The sequence below is a fragment of the Salmo salar genome, chromosome ssa18, assembly GCF_905237065.1.
Source record: "Salmo salar chromosome ssa18, Ssal_v3.1, whole genome shotgun sequence".
In the NCBI taxonomy this organism is placed as follows: domain Eukaryota; kingdom Metazoa; phylum Chordata; class Actinopteri; order Salmoniformes; family Salmonidae; genus Salmo; species Salmo salar.
Window position 1 is genome coordinate 83,395,113 of NC_059459.1, and position 17,702 is coordinate 83,412,814.

A 17,702-nucleotide genomic window follows, 5' to 3' on the forward strand; every position below is an offset into this window, starting at 1 on the left:
AAACGACAAAAACAGTCCAGTAACGTACACAGACTACACTAGAAACAACCACCCACAAACACAAGAGAAAACAAACCCAACTAAATATGGCCTCCAATTAGACACAATGACAACCAGCTGCCTCTAATTGGAGGTCATTACCAAAAACCCAACATAATAATAGAAAACTAGATAAACACATAGAAATAAAAAATATAGAACATAAACCAAAAAACCCGAACCACACAAAACAAACACCCCCTGCCATGCCCTGACCAAATTACAATAACAAATAACCCCTTTTACTGGTCAGGACGTGACACCGTTATTTTACCAGGTAAGTTGACTGAGAACACGTTCTCATTTACAGCAACGACCTGGGGAATACTTACAGGGGAGAGGAGGGGGATGAATGAGCCAATTGTAAGCTGTGGATGATTAGGTGACCATGATGGTATGAAGGAGAGCTTTGAAATTTAGCCAGGACACCAGGGTTAACACCCCTACTCTTACAACAAGTGCCATGGGATCTTTTAATGACCTCAGAGAGTCAGGACACCCGTTTAACATCCCTTCTAAAAGACAGCACCGTGTCACTGACCCAGGTAATTGGGATCTTTTTTAGACCAGAGGAAAGAGTGCCTCCTACTGGCCCTCCAACACCACTTCCAACAGCATCTGGTCTTCCATCAAGGGACTGAACAGGACCAACCGTGCTTAGCTTCAGAAGCAAGCAAGCAGTGGGATGCAGGGTGGTATGCTGCTGGCTTTATAAAGGGGAGTAGATAAAGGGGAGGTGACAGGTTAAAGAAGGATTTTTAAGCCTTGAGACAATTGAGACATGGATTGTGTATGTGTGCCATTCAGAGGGTAAATGGGCTAGACAAAACATTTAAGTGTCTTTTAACAGGGTATGGTAGTACGTGCCAGGTACACTGGATTGTGTCAAGACCTGCAAAGCTGCTGTTTCTTTTCTGTTTTTTTTCTTGTGTGTATTAACAATGGTCCAGCACCCAAAGGACATCCAGCCAACTTGACACAACTTTGGGAACATGGGCCAGCATCCCTGTGGAACGCTTTTGACACCTTGTAGAGCCCATGCCCTGACAAATTGAGGCTGTTCTGAGGGCAAAAGGGGGGTTTGGGGAGACTGCAACTCTAATGTTTGGTGTACTCATTGGATTAATGGAGAGTACTAGCTATACAAATTAGACATTATAGGTCGGTTTCCTGGACACATATTAATCTCTAGTGCTGTACACTTTGAGTGGAGAATCTCTATTGAATATGCTTCTTAGTCCAGGACTTGGTTTAATCTGTGTCCGGGAAGCTGGCCCTTTATACTGCCCAACAATGTAGTACCTTGTGCTAGTTACTCATTCAATACACACCATGTGGCAGTACTATCGAGTGGCTGCACGACTCTCACAGACTGCACGACTCTCACAGATTCTCCTACATGGGTTGTCACATGCAAAGTCAAACCAACATTGGATTCGACTGGAACAGCTTTGACCCATTCGGGCACAATCTTCACCTGGGGTCCAGTCATTTGGTTCTGGAGGATTATTTGATCCAGTGTTCTGGTCCCAGAACCTAGAACAGGGAGGAGGGAAACCATTACTCCATACTGTAAGTCCCCAAAGAAGGAAACACATGGCTTGCAAAACTATATAGACTATTATTCTATGGTTACGAAAATGTGTTTGTTATTGTGTACTTGAGTGTACAACTGTGTGTGTAGATGTGTGTGTGCGTGCGTGTGTTGTACATGTTGTATGTCCTTACTTGATGCTGTCATCAAGAGTTGTATTGTCCATCCAGACCCACACTCCCTCTTGCTTCTTGTCTGTCAGTCCAATCCAGGGGCTGTTATTAAAATCAGTGTTTCTCACTAATGTATCTGTTATAAACTGCTATGGAGGAGACAATTTATGTTAGTCAAACATTAGACTGAGATGATGCAGAGAGAAACACACCAGTAGAATATCTTTCAAATATTAGATCTAGATAATTAAAACTATAGCTGGATCTTTAACTCAAAGCTTAAAGGGGAATGGAACCACTTTAGAACACCAGCTAACTGTACATCTTCATATTTGCAAGTCTGCTTAAGCTGTAGGATTATTTATCACACAAAACTGTGTCCTAAAATGAATTCTGCACTTTATTTGACAGTCATGTAGCAATTCATTACTGCACCTCCAATCTTACCTGCTCCTGCTGACTCTCTACAATGACCAGGTGTCCTCCGTCACGGATGCAGGCGTACTGACTCTGTTCCCAGGTCCTTTCGTCATTAGAGAAGTAGTAGCATGATCCATTGTAGAACTCCCAGCCTGGAGAACATGGTTTTGTATAAGCATTACATTCCTTTGGATTCCCTAGAAGAGAAAAGAGATAACATAATTGAAATGTGATAACTTTCAGTTCTACATCCTGTGATGTTCTTGTTAAATGTGTGTGTGCCCCTTTAAGAGAGCACAAGAGTTGTGAGCTAAGGGAGAGTTAACAAAAAGAGAAAGGATATAACTGGAATGAGAATCAATGACATTCTGCGTTTACACAGTCAGCCCAATTCTTATCTTTTGCCCAATTATTGGTATTTTGAGCAATCAGATCTTTTGACAGTAATTCAGCTAAATATCAGAATTGGGCTGTCTGTATAAACATTGCCTTAGAGACAGACGTGAGTAAATGAGCCCAGAGTTCACTGTATTCCTCACACTGGATTCCCCTCTTTCACCCAGGCTGCATTTACACAAGCAGCACATTTCTGATCTTCTACCCAATTATCAGCAAAAGAGCTGATCTGATTGGTCAAAAGCAGTGGAAGCTGCTGAGGGGAGGATGGCTCATAATAATGGCTGGAATGGAGTAAATGGAATGGCATCAAACATGTGGTCCATGTGTTTGATGCCATTCCATTCCATTCATTCTTTCTCTTTCTGATGAAATATCAATATACTGTTGCTTGTATGCATAAACACTTCTTCACAATGCTAGCTAAATCAATATCTAGGTACACAAACAGTAGTGTATAATGTATTTAATAATATACATCCTATCCTATCATGTAATCGTGCTTGCCACATTCTGGTGGAGGTACTGTAGGAAATAAACTACATTATACAACGGGTGGGTCTAATCCTGAATGCTGATTGGTTAAAAACACATTCCAGCCGGTGTCTATTCAACAAGTTAAAACTGGCTAAATCTATGACGTTAAAATGCCTATTTACTCTGTTCCATCTGACTGCGCAATCCACTGTCTCATCAGCCCAGCCAACCAATTGATAAACTTGATCTCCACTATCTAAATCATCTAGACATTATCTCACATTTCCTTTAGACTAAAATGTTGTTTTCAACAGCTGAGATTTGTATAAACCTTGCTGTTTGTCTCTCCAACATTTGCAACATTGTTTCAATATTAAAATTCGATCTCCAGCTGTCCCATAGTAATGAAAGAGTCGGGACGAGACAGACAGGCAGGCAGGCAGCGTTTCTCAGCCAGTCGAAATCATGAATCCGCTGGCATAATTTTTATTGATATAGAAAAAAAAGGTAAATTGAAAAAAGGTAAAACAAAACAAAGTGCAGCTAGCTAGCAGTCTTTCCAGCTTCAGTTTTAAGTGATTGTGTTAGCGGTGTTGTTGGCTAGCTCCTCTGAACAACAGTGTCCTGACTAGTGAGCACATTTTCTATGCCAGGTGAAATCACGGCTCATTATTTAATTGTTATGGATGTATCCAAATGAATGTCTCTAGAAAACAGCTTAAACATATTCAAATGCTGCTACTTTGCTGTTATTCTGGCTGCACTTTTTGACGTGACTGTAAGTTAGCCGTAATTAGCTAGCTAGCAAGCAAGGGATAAGAACTTTGCCAGCCAGTATGGCAATGTAACATTTAGAATGAACGACTGGGTCACAACCATAGATACAGAAAAAAAGACTGAATGACTGGGTTGTGTCTTTAGCAACCGAACCGATATAACGAACGGCCAGCCGACTTGGATAGCAACCCTAGGCGACCCTAGATAATGCCCTCAAAGCCAATGTTTGGAGGATATATTGGCAAAGTTTGCTAGCCCTCGAATTAGTCTCGGGTCTAACAACACCAGTGCCAATATATCCTCCAAACACCGGCTTCCCGGACATTAGCACTTAAATGTATAAAATGAATCGCCAGAGCACAGATACAACAAAACCAAGCCAATTTGTCACGCTAAATGCCAATGCATTCAGAATGTGGTCTTTTCCAAAAACTCTGTACCTATTGACCACCCGCGATTGGCACATTGCGTTCCTACCTCTAGCTAGCATCTAGCTAGCCATCACATAGCAACAAAAAATTATGTCTGGCTCTGAGTCACATCTGGCTTCAAAATCTGTCTTCAAAAGTCTAAACTCTTGCAGTAGTTCAATGGTATTTCATGAATCCATGATTCATTCTATTATATGATTACAATCTTATTTTTATGGGTAAATCTCATCTGTAGCTGTAATCCATCTAGTCACAACCACAGTACATTGGGATGATTGAACTGACCTTGTATGGTTGCCAGGAGATCTTTGACCCTAGTCAGGTTGGCCTCACAGTCTCGAAGACCTGAGGATAACAGCTCTTTCTGGACTAAGAACAGAAGAGATTTACATCAAATTAGAAGACAGTTTATTTCTGTTGCATTAAGGCCATAATTACTTTCCAAGGCACAAAATTACAAAAGTACAAAATTACTTTCCAAGGCACTTCACCACACTCATATGACAAATTTGCCATTAGGGTCAGGACTTTTTCTTGGTCAAAAACCCCCCCTGTTCTTCCTCATATAGAGTACAATGAAAGCATATACAATATTCAAACAACATGTTTTGGGGAAGCAATACTACTGCAGTGTAAATGTAATCCTAATCTTGATAACATGGAAATTTGTATTGAAATGAGAAGTTTGAGTTCAATTGGGTTCAACTTCCCCTTTAACACTTCACTTTAGTATGTCAAAACAAATGTTATTTGTCACATGCGTCGAATACAACTGGCGTAGACTTTACTGTGAAATGCTTGCTTTGGAACCATTCCATGAAATGCAGAGTTTAAATAGTAGTACAAGAAGAATAAAAGAAAATGCACAAGAATGGAGCTATATACAGGGGGTACCAGTACCAGATCAATGTGGGGCTATATACAGAGAGTACCAGTACCAGATCAATGTGAGGCTATATACAGGGAGTACCAGTACCAGATCAATGTGAGGCTATATAAAGGGAGTACCAGTACCAGATCAATGTGAGGCTATATACAGGGGGTACCAGTACCAGATCAATGTGAGGCTATATACAGGGAGTACCAGTACCAGATCAATGTGAGGCTATATACAGGGAGTACCAGTACCAGATCAATGTGAGGCTATATACAGGGAGTACCAGTACCAGATCAATGTGGAGCTATATACAGGGAGTACCAGTACCAGATCAATGTGGAGCTATATACAGGGAGTACCAGTACCAGATCAATGTGAGGCTATATACAGGGAGTACCAGTACCAGATCAATGTGAGGCTATATACAGGGAGTACCAGTACCAGATCAATGTGAGGCTATATACAAGGAGTACCAGTACCAGATCAATGTGAGGCTATATACAGGGAGTACCAGTACCAGATCAATGTGAGGCTATATACAGGGAGTACCAGTACCAGATCAATGTGAGGCTATATACAGGGAGTACCAGTACCAGATCAATGTGAGGCTATATACAGGGAGTACCAGTACCAGATCAATGTGAGGCTATATACAGGGAGTACCAGTACCAGATCAATGTGAGGCTATATACAAGGAGTACCAGTACCAGATCAATGTGAGGCTATATCGAGGGATTGCCAGTACCAGATCAATGTACAGAGGTATTTGAGGTAGATATGAAGGCAGGGTAAAGTGACTAGGCATCAGGATAGATCATAATAAGAGTTAAATAAAGAACAGAGTAACAGTAGCAAATTATGAGTATAAAAGTGTGTGTGTGTGTGTGTGTGTGTGTGTGTGTGTGTGTGTGTGTGTGTGTGTGTGTGTGTGTGTGTGTGTGTGTGTGTGTGTGTGTGTGTGTGTGTGTGTGTGTGTGTGTGTGTGTGGGGGGGTTTTGTGTAGGAGTGTCAATGTAGTATGTGTGAGTGAGTGTGTATATGGTTGTATATATAGTCTAGCGAGTGTGTATATGGTTTGTATATATAGTCTGGTGAGTGTACGTAGGGTCAGTGCAAGATATAGTCAGTGCAGATAGTTTGGGTACCATACGTGACTATTTAGCAGTCTGGCTATTTAGCAGTCTTATGGCCGATGCTCTGGTACCGTTTGCCAGATTGTAGAAGAGAGAACATGGCCTGGGTGGCTGGAGTCTTTGGCATTTTTCCGGGCCATTCTCTGACACTGCCTGATATAAAGGTCCTGGATGGCAGGGAGCTCTGCCCAAATGATGTACTGGGCTGTCCGCACCACCCTCTGTAGCGCTTTGCGGTCAAGGTTGGTGCATTTGCAATACCTGGTGGTGATGCAGTAAGTCAAGATGCTCTCGAAGGTGCAGCTGTAGAACTTTTTGAGGATCCAAGGGCCCATGAAAAATCTTTTCAGGCTCGTGAGGGGGAGAGGCGCTGCCTTGCCATCCTCACAACTGTGCGGGGGTGTGTGGACCATGTTGAATCCTTAGTGATGTGGACGCCAAGGAACTTGAAGCTCTCGACCAACTCCACAACAGCCCTGTCGATGTTGATGGGGGCGTGCTCTCCCCTCTTTCTCCTTTAGTCCACGATTAGCTCCATGGTCTTACAGACGTTGAGGGAGAGGTTGTTGTCCTGGCACCACGCCGCTATGTCTCTGACCTCCTCTCTGCTGACTCACGACTTTCGGTGATCAGGCCTAGCACCGTCGTTTCATCAGCAAACCTGATGATGGTGTTGTAGTCTTGCATGGCCACGCAGTCGTGGGTGAACAAGGAGTACAGGAGGGGACTAAGCACACACCCCTGAGGGCCTTCGTGTTGAAAGTCAGCGTTGCGAATGTGTTGTTGCCTACCCTCACAACCTGGGGCCGGCCTGTCAGGAAGTAAAGGATCTAGTTACAGAGGGAGGTGTTCAGTCCCAGGGTCCTTAGCTTGGTGATGATCTTGGAGGGAACTTTGGTGTTGAACGCTGAACTGTAGTCTATGTATAGCATTTTCACCTAGTTATTTCACCTCTTGTTCAGGTGGGAGAGGACAGTGTGAAGTGCATTTGAGATTGTGTAATCTGTGGATCTGTAGTTTATGTGAATTAGAGTGGGTCTAGGCTGTCTTGGATGATGGTGTTGATGTGTCTCATGACCAGCCTTTCAAAGCACTTCAATAATTACAGATGTGTTATGACAATATTCTGATATGAATATGAGAACAGCAGCCAGTCAGTCCCATGTCAGTTGAGTCCTGCTCTAGACCTTCTACCTGTTATGTTGTGGGTCTCATTCTGCAGTCTCTTATAGTTGTCTTGCAGTTCATGCAGTTTCCCTGTTATGAAAGAGCAAATAATATGGAGGAATAACATGAATTTATTTACATATCTAACCATAAAGTAAGTAAGTAAACCTTGTCCAAGCTAGAATTACATATTATCTAACCATAGTCCTATTCAAATTAAACAATATTTTATTCATCTATTACAGTGAAACGGCAGTATTGACAAACTGCATTTTAATGATTTACATGATGGATTCTCTCCAATATTTATATAAGGGGTTGATCATGGTGAAGACCTCTGGATCATTGATATTCTCACCTGTTAGATTCTCTTTCATCTGGGCAAAGCGGGCCTCCTCAGCTTGAAGACTAGTCATATTGGAACCATCTGGAACAGAGACAACAGAGACAAGATGGAGGGTTGTTATTTTTCTCTTGTGTTTCACACTATCGTACCAACCTGAAATGTACTAGTCTGGGCTGGCTTGAATATTTTTTGGGCACATTGTCATTTTCAGCAGAGTTCCAGGCCAGCAACTATAGTGGATGCATAACCAGTCCAGCTCGGTTCAGTAGTGTAAAAGGGTTCAGTGAAATGTTTCTATACTCACAGAGGACTCCCAGAGTGATAGCCAGGCCCAACAGTAGAACACAGAGACACACCAGGGTCGCCACAGGAACGCTCCCAGACACTCCCTCAGGGATTGTAGCCTTTGACCCCACTGGGGGAGTGGGGTAACTATTGCCAGGGTCCCTTCCTGAAAAAGGAGTGGGTGTCAGAGGTTAAAAGGTCATAAGGTTTGTTAGATTCGGGGTAAACTTTGAACATTGAGATATTAAAGACATGATAGATCAGACGCATAGTGTATAAGGAGTGAAAGAGACTGGGTTTTATGTCAGGAGGTAATGGGTCTCTGTAGAAAGACAGATGGTTTGGAAGGTGTTGGGTGGACGGGAGGAGATCACAGGATTGCTATAGGGAAAGCGGATGGACATCTGTGGATTAGGCGAAGGAGGGGTTGAGGTCAGGAGGTCAGATCAGATCCCCTGAAGGGAGTAATAAGGGTTTATTATCATAGTACCCTCTTCCTGTGGAACCATAAGATGTAAGGATTGGAGAGAAGGAGTGTCCAAAGTGGAGTATATATACTTGTGATGGTGAGAACATGTTTCTGTCTAAATTACAGCTGTAACGAACCTTTGGGAAGAATTAAACTTGGTTAAAGATTGTCTAGTGTCTGTGAGTTATTGACTCTGAAAATTAGAACCTAACAGGTTAAATAAGGGGTATTTAATGTAACCCTTATCTAACTGTAACACACACACACACACCTCACCTCTCCCAAGATCCTCCTGCTCACTAGCTCTACCTCCTGGTCTTCTAACCTCAGAGTATGTGACATCTTCTTCACGTTCGGCTACTCCTACGGTTACAGAGAGATGAAGAAAGCGATGGTTCCTTTTTTCACTTATTTTATACATGTTGCACCCCTGCGTGATTATATTATTTCCTTAAAACCAACCTCATGGTGATTACCACCTATTAGAAATGTACCATTCTAGTTCCTCTCCCACAATCCACTGTCTCAACATTCTTTTAGAATTGTACCATTCTAGTTCCTCTCCCACAATCCACTATCTCAACATTCTGTTATAATTGTACCATTCTAGTTTCTCTCTCACAATCCACTATCTCAACATTCTAGCTTTTTTAAACAGAAATTTGCATCCTGCAGTACAAACTCAAAAAAGTTCTGGGACACTGTAAAGTCCATGGAGAATAAGAGCACCTCCTCCCAGCTACCCACTGCTCTGAGGCTAGGAAACACTGTTACAACCGATAAATCCACTATAATTGAGAATTTGGATAAGCAATTCTCTACGGCTGGCCATGCTTTCCACCTGGCTACCCCTACCCCGGTCAACTGTCCGGCACCCTCCACCGCAACCCGCCCAAGCACCCACCATTTCTCTTTCACCCATATCCAGATAGCTGATGTTCTGAAAGAGCTGCAACATCTGGACCCCTACAAATCAGCCGGGCTAGACAATCTGGACCCTCTCTTAATAAAATTATCTGCCGAAATTGTTGCAACCCCTATTACTAGCCTGTTCAACCTCTCTTTCGTATCGTCTGAGATTCCCAAAGATTGGAAAGCTGCCGCGGTCATCCCCCTCTTCAAAGGGGGAGACACTCTAGACCCAAACTGCTACAGACCTATATCTATCCTACCCTGCATCTCTAAGGTCTTCGAAAGCCAAGTTAACAAACAGATTACCGACCATTTTGAATCACACCGTACCTTCTCCGCTATGCAATCTGGTTTTAGAGCCGGTCATGGGTGCACCTCAGCCACGCTCAAGGTCCTTAACGATATTATAACCGCCATCGATAAGAGACATTACTGTGCAGCTGTATTCATCGACCTGGCCAAGGCTTTCGACTCTGTCAATCACCACATTCTTATTGGCAGACTCAACAGCCTTGGTTTCTCAAATGATTGCCTCGCCTGGTTCACCAACTACTTCTCTGATAGAGTTCAGTGTGTCAAATCGGAGGGCCTGTTGTCCGGACCTCTGGCAGTCTCTATGTGGGTGCCACAGGGTTCAAATCTTGGGCCGACTCTTTTCTCTGTATACATTAATGATTTCGCTCTTGCTGCTGGTGATTCTCTGATCCACCTCTACGCAGACGACACCATTCTGTATACTTCTGGCCCTTCTTTGGACACTGTGTTAACTAACCTCCAGACGAGCTTCAATGCCATACAACTCTCCTTCTGTGGCCTCCAACTGCTCTTAAATGCAAATAAAACTAAATGCATGCTATTCAACCGATCATTGCCCGCACCTGCCCGCCCATCCAGCATCACTACTCTGGACGGCTCTGACTTAGAATACGTGGATAACTACAAATACCTGGGTGTCTGGCTAGACTGTAAACTCTCCTTCCAGACTCATATTAACCTCTTATGGCTAGGGGGCAGTATTTTCATGGCTGGATAAAAAACGTACCCGATTTAATCTGGTTACTAATCCTACCCAGTAACTAGAATATGCATATACTTATTATATATGGATAGAAAACACCCTAAAGTTTCTAAAACTGTTTGAATGGTGTCTGTGAGTATAACAGAACTCAAATGGCAGGTCAAAACCTGAGAGATTCCTTTACAGGAAGTGGCTTGTCTGACCATTTCTGGAACTTCTTTGCCATCTCTATCTTTTACAAAGGATCTCTGCTCTAACGTGACACTTCCTACGTCGTCCATAGGCGCTCAGAGCCCGGGAAAAACCTGAATGTCGTCATCCCAGCCCCAGGCTGAAACACATTATCGCCTTTCTCAAGTGGCCGATCAAGGGACTGTGGGCTTAGGCGCGTGACCTGGCCGCCCCCGTCTTTGTGATTTTTTCCTCTGTTTGCCGAAAAGGAGATTCCCGGTCGGAATATTATCGCTTTTCTACGAGAAAAATGGCATAAAAATTGATTTTAAACAGCGGTTGACATGCTTCGAAGTACGGTAATGGAATATTTAGATTTTTTTTGTCACGAATTGCGCCATGCGTGCGACCCTTCTTTACCATTCGGATAGTGTCTGGGATGCACGAACAAAACGTCGCTATTCGGATATAACGATGGATTATTTTGGACCAACCCAACATTTGTTATTGAAGTGGCAGTCCTGGGAGTGCATTCTGACGAAGACAACAAAAGGTAATCAAACTTTTATAATAGTAAATCTGATATTGGTGAGTGCTAAACTTGCCGGGTGTCTAAATAGCTAGCCCGTGATGGCTGGGCTATGTACTTAGAATATTGCAAAATGTGCTTTCACCAAAAAGCTATTTTAAAATCGGACATATCGAGTGCATAGAGGAGTTCTGTATCTATAATTCTTAAAATAATTGTTATGCTTTTTGTGAACGTTTATCGTGAGTAATTTAGTAAATTGTTAGCAAATTCCTCCGGAAGTTTGCGGGGGGTATGCTAGTTCTGAACGTCACATGCTAATGTAAAAAGCAGTTTTTTGATATAAATATGAACTTGATTGAACAAAACATGCATGTATTGTATAACATAATGTCCTAGGTGTGTCATCTGATGAAGATCATCAAAGGTTAGTGCTGCATTTAGCTGTCTTCTGGGTTTTTGTGACATTATATGCTAGCCTCTTGACGTTACCCTAGGATAGGGGGCGCCACAGCGCATTTTGGAAAAAATTCGTGCCCATTTTCAACGGCCTACTAATCAGACTCAGAAGCTAGGATATGCATATAATTAATACCTGTGGATAGAAAACACCCTAAAGTTTCTAAAACTGTTTGAATGGTGTCTGTGAGTATAACAGAACTCATATGGCATTCAAAACCCCGAGACAGATGGAAACAGGAAGTGGAATTCTGAATTGCGAACTCAACTTCATCACGTTGCCTATTAATCACACCGTAAGACATCGTTTATTGAGCACTTCCTATTGCTTCCACAAGATGTCGCCAGTCTTTACAAAGTGTTTTGAGCCTTCTACAGTCGAAACTCAGTGAATGAGCCGCGTTGGAAATTGGTCACAGCGGGAGGGCCATCACCATTATGACGCCGGCGGCCCTGTCTACCCCCACCTTTGGAAACGTTTTGAAACACATTGAAATCGTCCCCCTCGAATCTTATTGGCTCTCTTGTTGAAACAGGCCCTGAAGATTTATGTTATACAACGTTTGACATGTTTGAACGAACCTAAATGGGAAAAAATTGCTTTTTTCCGACACGGCTGTCCCGCGGCCGGCAGAGCTTTGGAATACTGCCTTCAGACGTGCTAACAGCAAGCTAATGGAACATAAAGCATGGACTTTTTCGACCGAAAATACATCTGTTGTGGACCTGGGATTCCTGGAAGTGCTTTCTGATGAAGACAACTAAAGGTAAGGGATTATTGACAATATTATACAACATCAGATGTGATATGCGATTGTTCCAAAATGGCGCCGAGCTGTATTTACCAGCTCATTTTCTGAGTATCGCATCCCCTTTTATCGCTAAGTGTGATTACCCAGTAAAGTTATTTTTAAATCTGGTATGACAGGTGCTTTCAAGAGATATTCATCTATAAATCTTAGAATGACAATATTACATTTTAAACATGTTTTCGAATAGTAATTCATTAAATTGTAGCACTGTTTCATCGGATGCTTTTGACGGGAAAATAGTTAGTCAACGTCAGACGCCGATGTAAAATGCTGTTTTCATATATAAATATGAACTTTATTGAACAAAAGAATGCATGCATTGTGTAACATGATGTCCTAGGTGTGTCATCTGATGAAGTTTGTAAAAGGTTAGTGCTGCATTTAGCTGTTTTTTGGTTATTTGTGATGCTTGTGGTTGGTTGGAAAATGGCTATGTTGCTGCTTTTTACGATGGACTCCTCTAACATAATCTAATGATTTGCTTTTCCTTTAAAACCTTTTTGAAATCGGACGACGTGGGTCGATTCAGGAGAGGTGTATCTATAAAACGAAAAAAAAAATGAAAAAAGAAATGTGTTATGCTAATGGCGATATGATTTTTCGCTGGATTTTGATCCCGCTGACGGGATGAGACGCTGAAGAGGCTAGCTTGAAAAATGGGTGTCTGATTGTTTCTGGCTTGGTACTCTGCTGACATAATCTAATGTTTTGCTTTCGCTGTAAAGCCTTTTTGAAATCGGACAGTGTGGTTAGATAAAGGAGAGTCTTGTCTTTAAAATGCTGTGAAATAGTCATATGTTTGAAAAATTGAAGTTTTTGTATTTTTGAGGAATGTGTAATTCGCGCCACGCCTATCATTGGATATTGGAGCAGGTGTTCCGCTAGCGGAACGTCTAGATGTAAGAGGATTTATTAAGCATCTCCAATCCAAAATTAAATCTAGAATCGGCTTCCTATTTCGCAACAAAGCAACCTTCACTCATGCTGCCAAACATACCCTCGTAAAACTGACCATCCTACCGATCCTTGACTTCGGCGATGTCATCTATAAAATAGCCTCCAACACTCTACTCAACAAACTGGATGCAGTCTATCACAGTGCCATCCGTTTTGTCACCAAAGCCCCATACACTACCCACCACTGCGACCTATACGCTCTCGTTGGCTGGCCCTCACTTCATACTCGCCGCCAAACCCACTGGCTACAGGTTTTCTACAAGTCTCTGCTAGGTAAATCCCTGCCTTATCTCAGTTCGCTGGTCACCATAGCAGCACCCACTCGTAGCACGTGCTCCAGCAGGTATATCTCACTGGTCACCCCCAAAGCCAATTCCTGCTATGGTTGCCTTTCCTTCCAGTTCTCTGCTGCCAATGACTGGAACGAACTGCAAAATTCTCTGAAGCTGGAGATTCCCATCTCCCTCACTAGCTTTAAGCACCAGCTGTCAGAGCAGCTCACAGATCACTGCACCTGTACATAGCCCATCTGTATATAGCCCATCTATCTACCTCATCCCATACTGTATTTATTTATTTTTTCTGCTCCTTTTGCACCCCAGTATCGCTACTTGCACATCCATCTTTTGCACATCTACCATTCCAGTGTTTAATTGCCATACTGTAATTACTTTGCCACCATGGCCTATTTATTGCTCTAATTCCCTTATTTTACCTCATTTGCACTCACTGTATATAGACTTTTTGTTTTCTTTTTTTTCTACTGTATTATTGACTGTATGTTTTGTTCATTCCATGTGTAACTCTGTGTTGTATGTGCCTAACTACTATGCTTTATCTTGGCCAGGTCGCAGTTGCAAATGAGAACTTGTTCTCAACTAGCCTACCTGGTTAAATAAAGGTGAAATAAAAAATAAAAAAATACAAACATTCTGTTAGAAATGTACCATTCTTGTTTCTCTCTCACAATCCACTATCTCAACATTCTATAAGAAATGTACCGGTCTACACAGAACAAAAATATAAATTCAACATGTAAAGTGTTGGTCCCATGTTTCATGAGCTGAAATAAAAGATCCCAGAAATGTTCCATACACACAAAAAGCTTACTGCTCTCAAATTTTGTGCAGAAAATTACATCGCTGTTAGTGAGCATTTCTACTTTGCAAAGATAATCCATCCACCTGACAGGTGTGGCATATCAAGAAGCGGATTAAAAAGCATGATGATTACACAAGTGCAGGGGACAATAAAAGGCCACTCTAAAATGTGCAGTTTTGTCACCCAACACAATGCCACAGATGTCTCAAGTTTTGTGGGAACATGCAATTGGAATTCTGACGGCAGGAATGTCACCAGAGCTGTTGCCAGAGAATTCAATGTTCATCGCTGCCATAAGCTGCCTCCAGCGTCGTTTAAGAGAATTTTGCAACCGGACTCACAACCGCAGACCATGCGTATGGAATTGTGTGGGCAAGCAGTTTACTGATGTCAACATTGTGAACAGAGTGCCCGATGTTGGTGGAGGAGTTATGGTATAAGCAGGAATAAGCTACAGACATCGAACACAATTACATTTTATCGATTAGCTATTTGAATGTACAAAAATATCGTAACGAGATCCTGAGGCCGATTGTGAGGCCCATTTTTTTTTTTAGGTATCTGTGACAAACAGATGCATATCTGCATTCCCAGTCATGTGAAATCCATAGATTTGAGCCTAATGTATTTATTTCATTTCACTGTTTTCCTCATATTAACTGTAACTCAGTAAACTCTTTTAAATTGTTGCATGTTGCGTTTATGTTTGTTCAGTATACTTCCTCTCTCACAATCCACTATCTCAACATTCAATTAGAATTGTACCATTATAGTTCCTCTCTTACGATCCGCTATCTCAATATTATTTTAGAAAAATACCGTTCTCATTTCTCTCTCACAATCCGCTATCTCAATATTATTTTAGAAATATACCATTCTAGTTCCTCTCTTACAATTCACTATATCAACATTCTTTCCTTTGAGCTCTACTAGGTTACAGTTCCAACATGCAAATCACTTTATTAACTGTTAGGGTCACTAACCAAAATATACAGTGTCTAATATTCTAATTCAACATATCTGAAGAAAAGCTGACATATTGTTATGAGAAATGAGGAAACACTTTTGGCCATAAACCAAATGTTAAAGGTTGAGTCTGTCTGTCTGTCTGTCTGTCTGTCTGTCTGTCTGTCTGTCTGTCTGTCTGTCTGTCTGTCTGTCTGTCTGTCTGTCTGTCTGTCTGTCTGTCTGTCTGTCTGTCTGTCTGTCTGTCTGTCTGTCTGTCTGTCTGTCTGTCTGTCTGTCTGTCTGTCTGTCTGTCTGTCTGTCTGTCTGTCTGTCTGTCTGTCTGTCTGTCTGTCTGTCTGTCTGTCTGTCTGTCTGTCTGTCTGTCTGTCTGTCTGTCTGTCTGTCTGTCTGTCTGTCTGGAAGTTGGTTCACAGTGTGAAATCCAACAGATATGTCCAGAGTGTGACGAATAACAACTCATTTAGATGGAACTTTCATCTTCTCATGCCCTTTACATTGCACTAATACTGTACATATCCTTCAAAATAGGATTCTATATGGAGAACCATTGTTGAGGCCGTGTGGAATGTATTCAAAAGGAAATGAACATTTCTGAAAGTCATTAATAAAACACAAACATTGCACTATACATAATTTTGCTATAGTACATTCTAAAAGAGATGCCCAGTGTCTGATACAATACCACATGTTAAACATATAGTACTAATTCATATTAATAAGTACAGTTACAAATACACTTCAGAAAAGTTCATATTGATCCAACCAAGATACTGTCTTCTTTTCCCTATAGCCCCTGGGTTTACACAGTTATTGTTCGTAACACAACCACACAGTAAATCATCATCACTATAACTTTAACCAGTTAATAACAGTCTATACAGCCTTCTTCTGTTACTAACTCCTTGTTGAATTATGACATCTCCACCCTCGCCCCCCAAAGTGATGAAATGTCGTATTGTAAACTTATGATTGAAAATTAATAAAGCGATATAAGTGAGAGAGAACTCACCATTAGAAACTTCACTTTCTGCTCTAGTATCTTGATTCTGATGCCGAGTGAATGTAACATCGGAGTAGATGATTTCACCAGACATCATCACTACTTTAAGTCCTCTTTCAAAGTGGAGACCAGAAGAGGAAGAAGGCCCTCATCACACACACTCACTCATTTAAAATCTCACAAACACTCAGACACACACACACACACACACACACACACACACACACACACACACACACACACACACACACACACACACACACACACACACACACACACACACACACACACACACACACACACACACACACCAGGAGAATGATGAGTAACTGCAGTGGGGTAGGGAGGTGCAATAAAAAAACTCATATTCAGTTCCTATTTACCGCTGGGCTTCATTTGAATATGTTGTAAACTAGCAACCCTGTCATTGAACTGTATTACTAATACCATCTCTAAAGGCAGTTCCAAGACAGTTGGCTTGTCATGGTAATTCAAACATGGCCTGTAGAATTTACTGTAGGTAGGATTCTAGCTAGCTGTAATTATATAGAGATATAAAATATTCTCTGTCAGTTAAGTATAATTTATGATAGATGGTTAAAGAGAGCCTGCAGATAATACATTATTTGTATAATCCTAATATATTATAAAACATCATATATCATCAAAAAATGTGTTATAATAATCATTTCATAATTACAGCTCCTGTCAATTTGACTCTTTTTGAGGGCTCTCTTGGAAATCTGTAACGAGTGTCGTGTGTGGAGGACCAAGACGCAACAGGGAAGTGTATACTCAACTTCTTTTTTAATATTGAAGAAGGTGAAACTAAATAAAACATGTATACAATTACGACATTTACACTAACAGTTCTGTCAGGTGAAGAGCACAAAACAAAATACAACTACCCACAAACCCCAATACAAACACACCCCTAATTATAGGACCTTCAACCAGAGGCAACGATAGACAGCTGCCTCCAACTGAAGGCCCCAGCACCAATTAACTAAACATAGAAATACAAACGACTAGACTGAACATAGAAATAAACTAACATAGAACAATAACCAAAATCCTGGACTAATAAATCAAGTACCCCCACTATATGGACACATACACACAACCACCCTGAACCACAAAAACAAATACCCCTGCCACGTCCTGACCAAACTAAACACTAACAAATAACACCTTTACAGGTCAGAACGTGACAAGCTTGATACTGACAGCTGTGGAAGCAGCTGTTGTTT

At 41.6% G+C, this 17,702-nt stretch overlaps 1 protein-coding gene across 4 annotated transcripts; it reads right to left on the reverse strand.

Moving 5' to 3' along the window:
* Nucleotides 1–283: 283 nt before the first annotated feature.
* On the reverse strand, nucleotides 284–16,627 carry LOC123728784 (asialoglycoprotein receptor 1). 4 transcript variants are annotated; one of them, XM_045701744.1, is made up of 10 exons: nucleotides 16,462–16,627; nucleotides 8,801–8,887; nucleotides 8,075–8,221; nucleotides 7,783–7,851; nucleotides 7,452–7,514; nucleotides 4,533–4,616; nucleotides 2,194–2,363; nucleotides 1,768–1,895; nucleotides 1,371–1,575; nucleotides 284–746 (listed from the first exon to the last, which is right to left on the reverse strand). In XM_045701744.1, the coding sequence occupies exons 1-9, from the start codon at nucleotides 16,547–16,549 to the stop codon at nucleotides 1,383–1,385; spliced, it is 1,029 nt and encodes a 342-aa protein (XP_045557700.1). In that variant the 5' UTR covers nucleotides 16,550–16,627; the 3' UTR covers nucleotides 284–746; nucleotides 1,371–1,382. The 4 variants fall into 4 exon arrangements, with proteins under 4 accessions (XP_045557700.1, XP_045557701.1, XP_045557699.1 ...); XM_045701745.1 differs by having other exon boundaries at nucleotides 284–1,575; nucleotides 1,768–1,892; XM_045701743.1 differs by having other exon boundaries at nucleotides 284–1,575.
* Nucleotides 16,628–17,702: the final 1,075 nt, after the last annotated feature.

Coding starts and splice junctions, on each gene's coding strand:
- LOC123728784 (XM_045701744.1), bottom strand. CDS start 16,549: ATGATGTCTGGTGAAATCATCTACTCCGATGTTACATTCACTCGGCAT. Junction 4,617..7,451: donor TGAGACCCACAACATAACAG/GTAGAAGGTCTA, acceptor TTCTGTTCTTAG/TCCAGAAAGAGCTGTTATCC. Junction 1,576..1,767: donor ACTCTTGATGACAGCATCAA/GTAAGGACATAC, acceptor TCCCTGTTCTAG/GTTCTGGGACCAGAACACTG.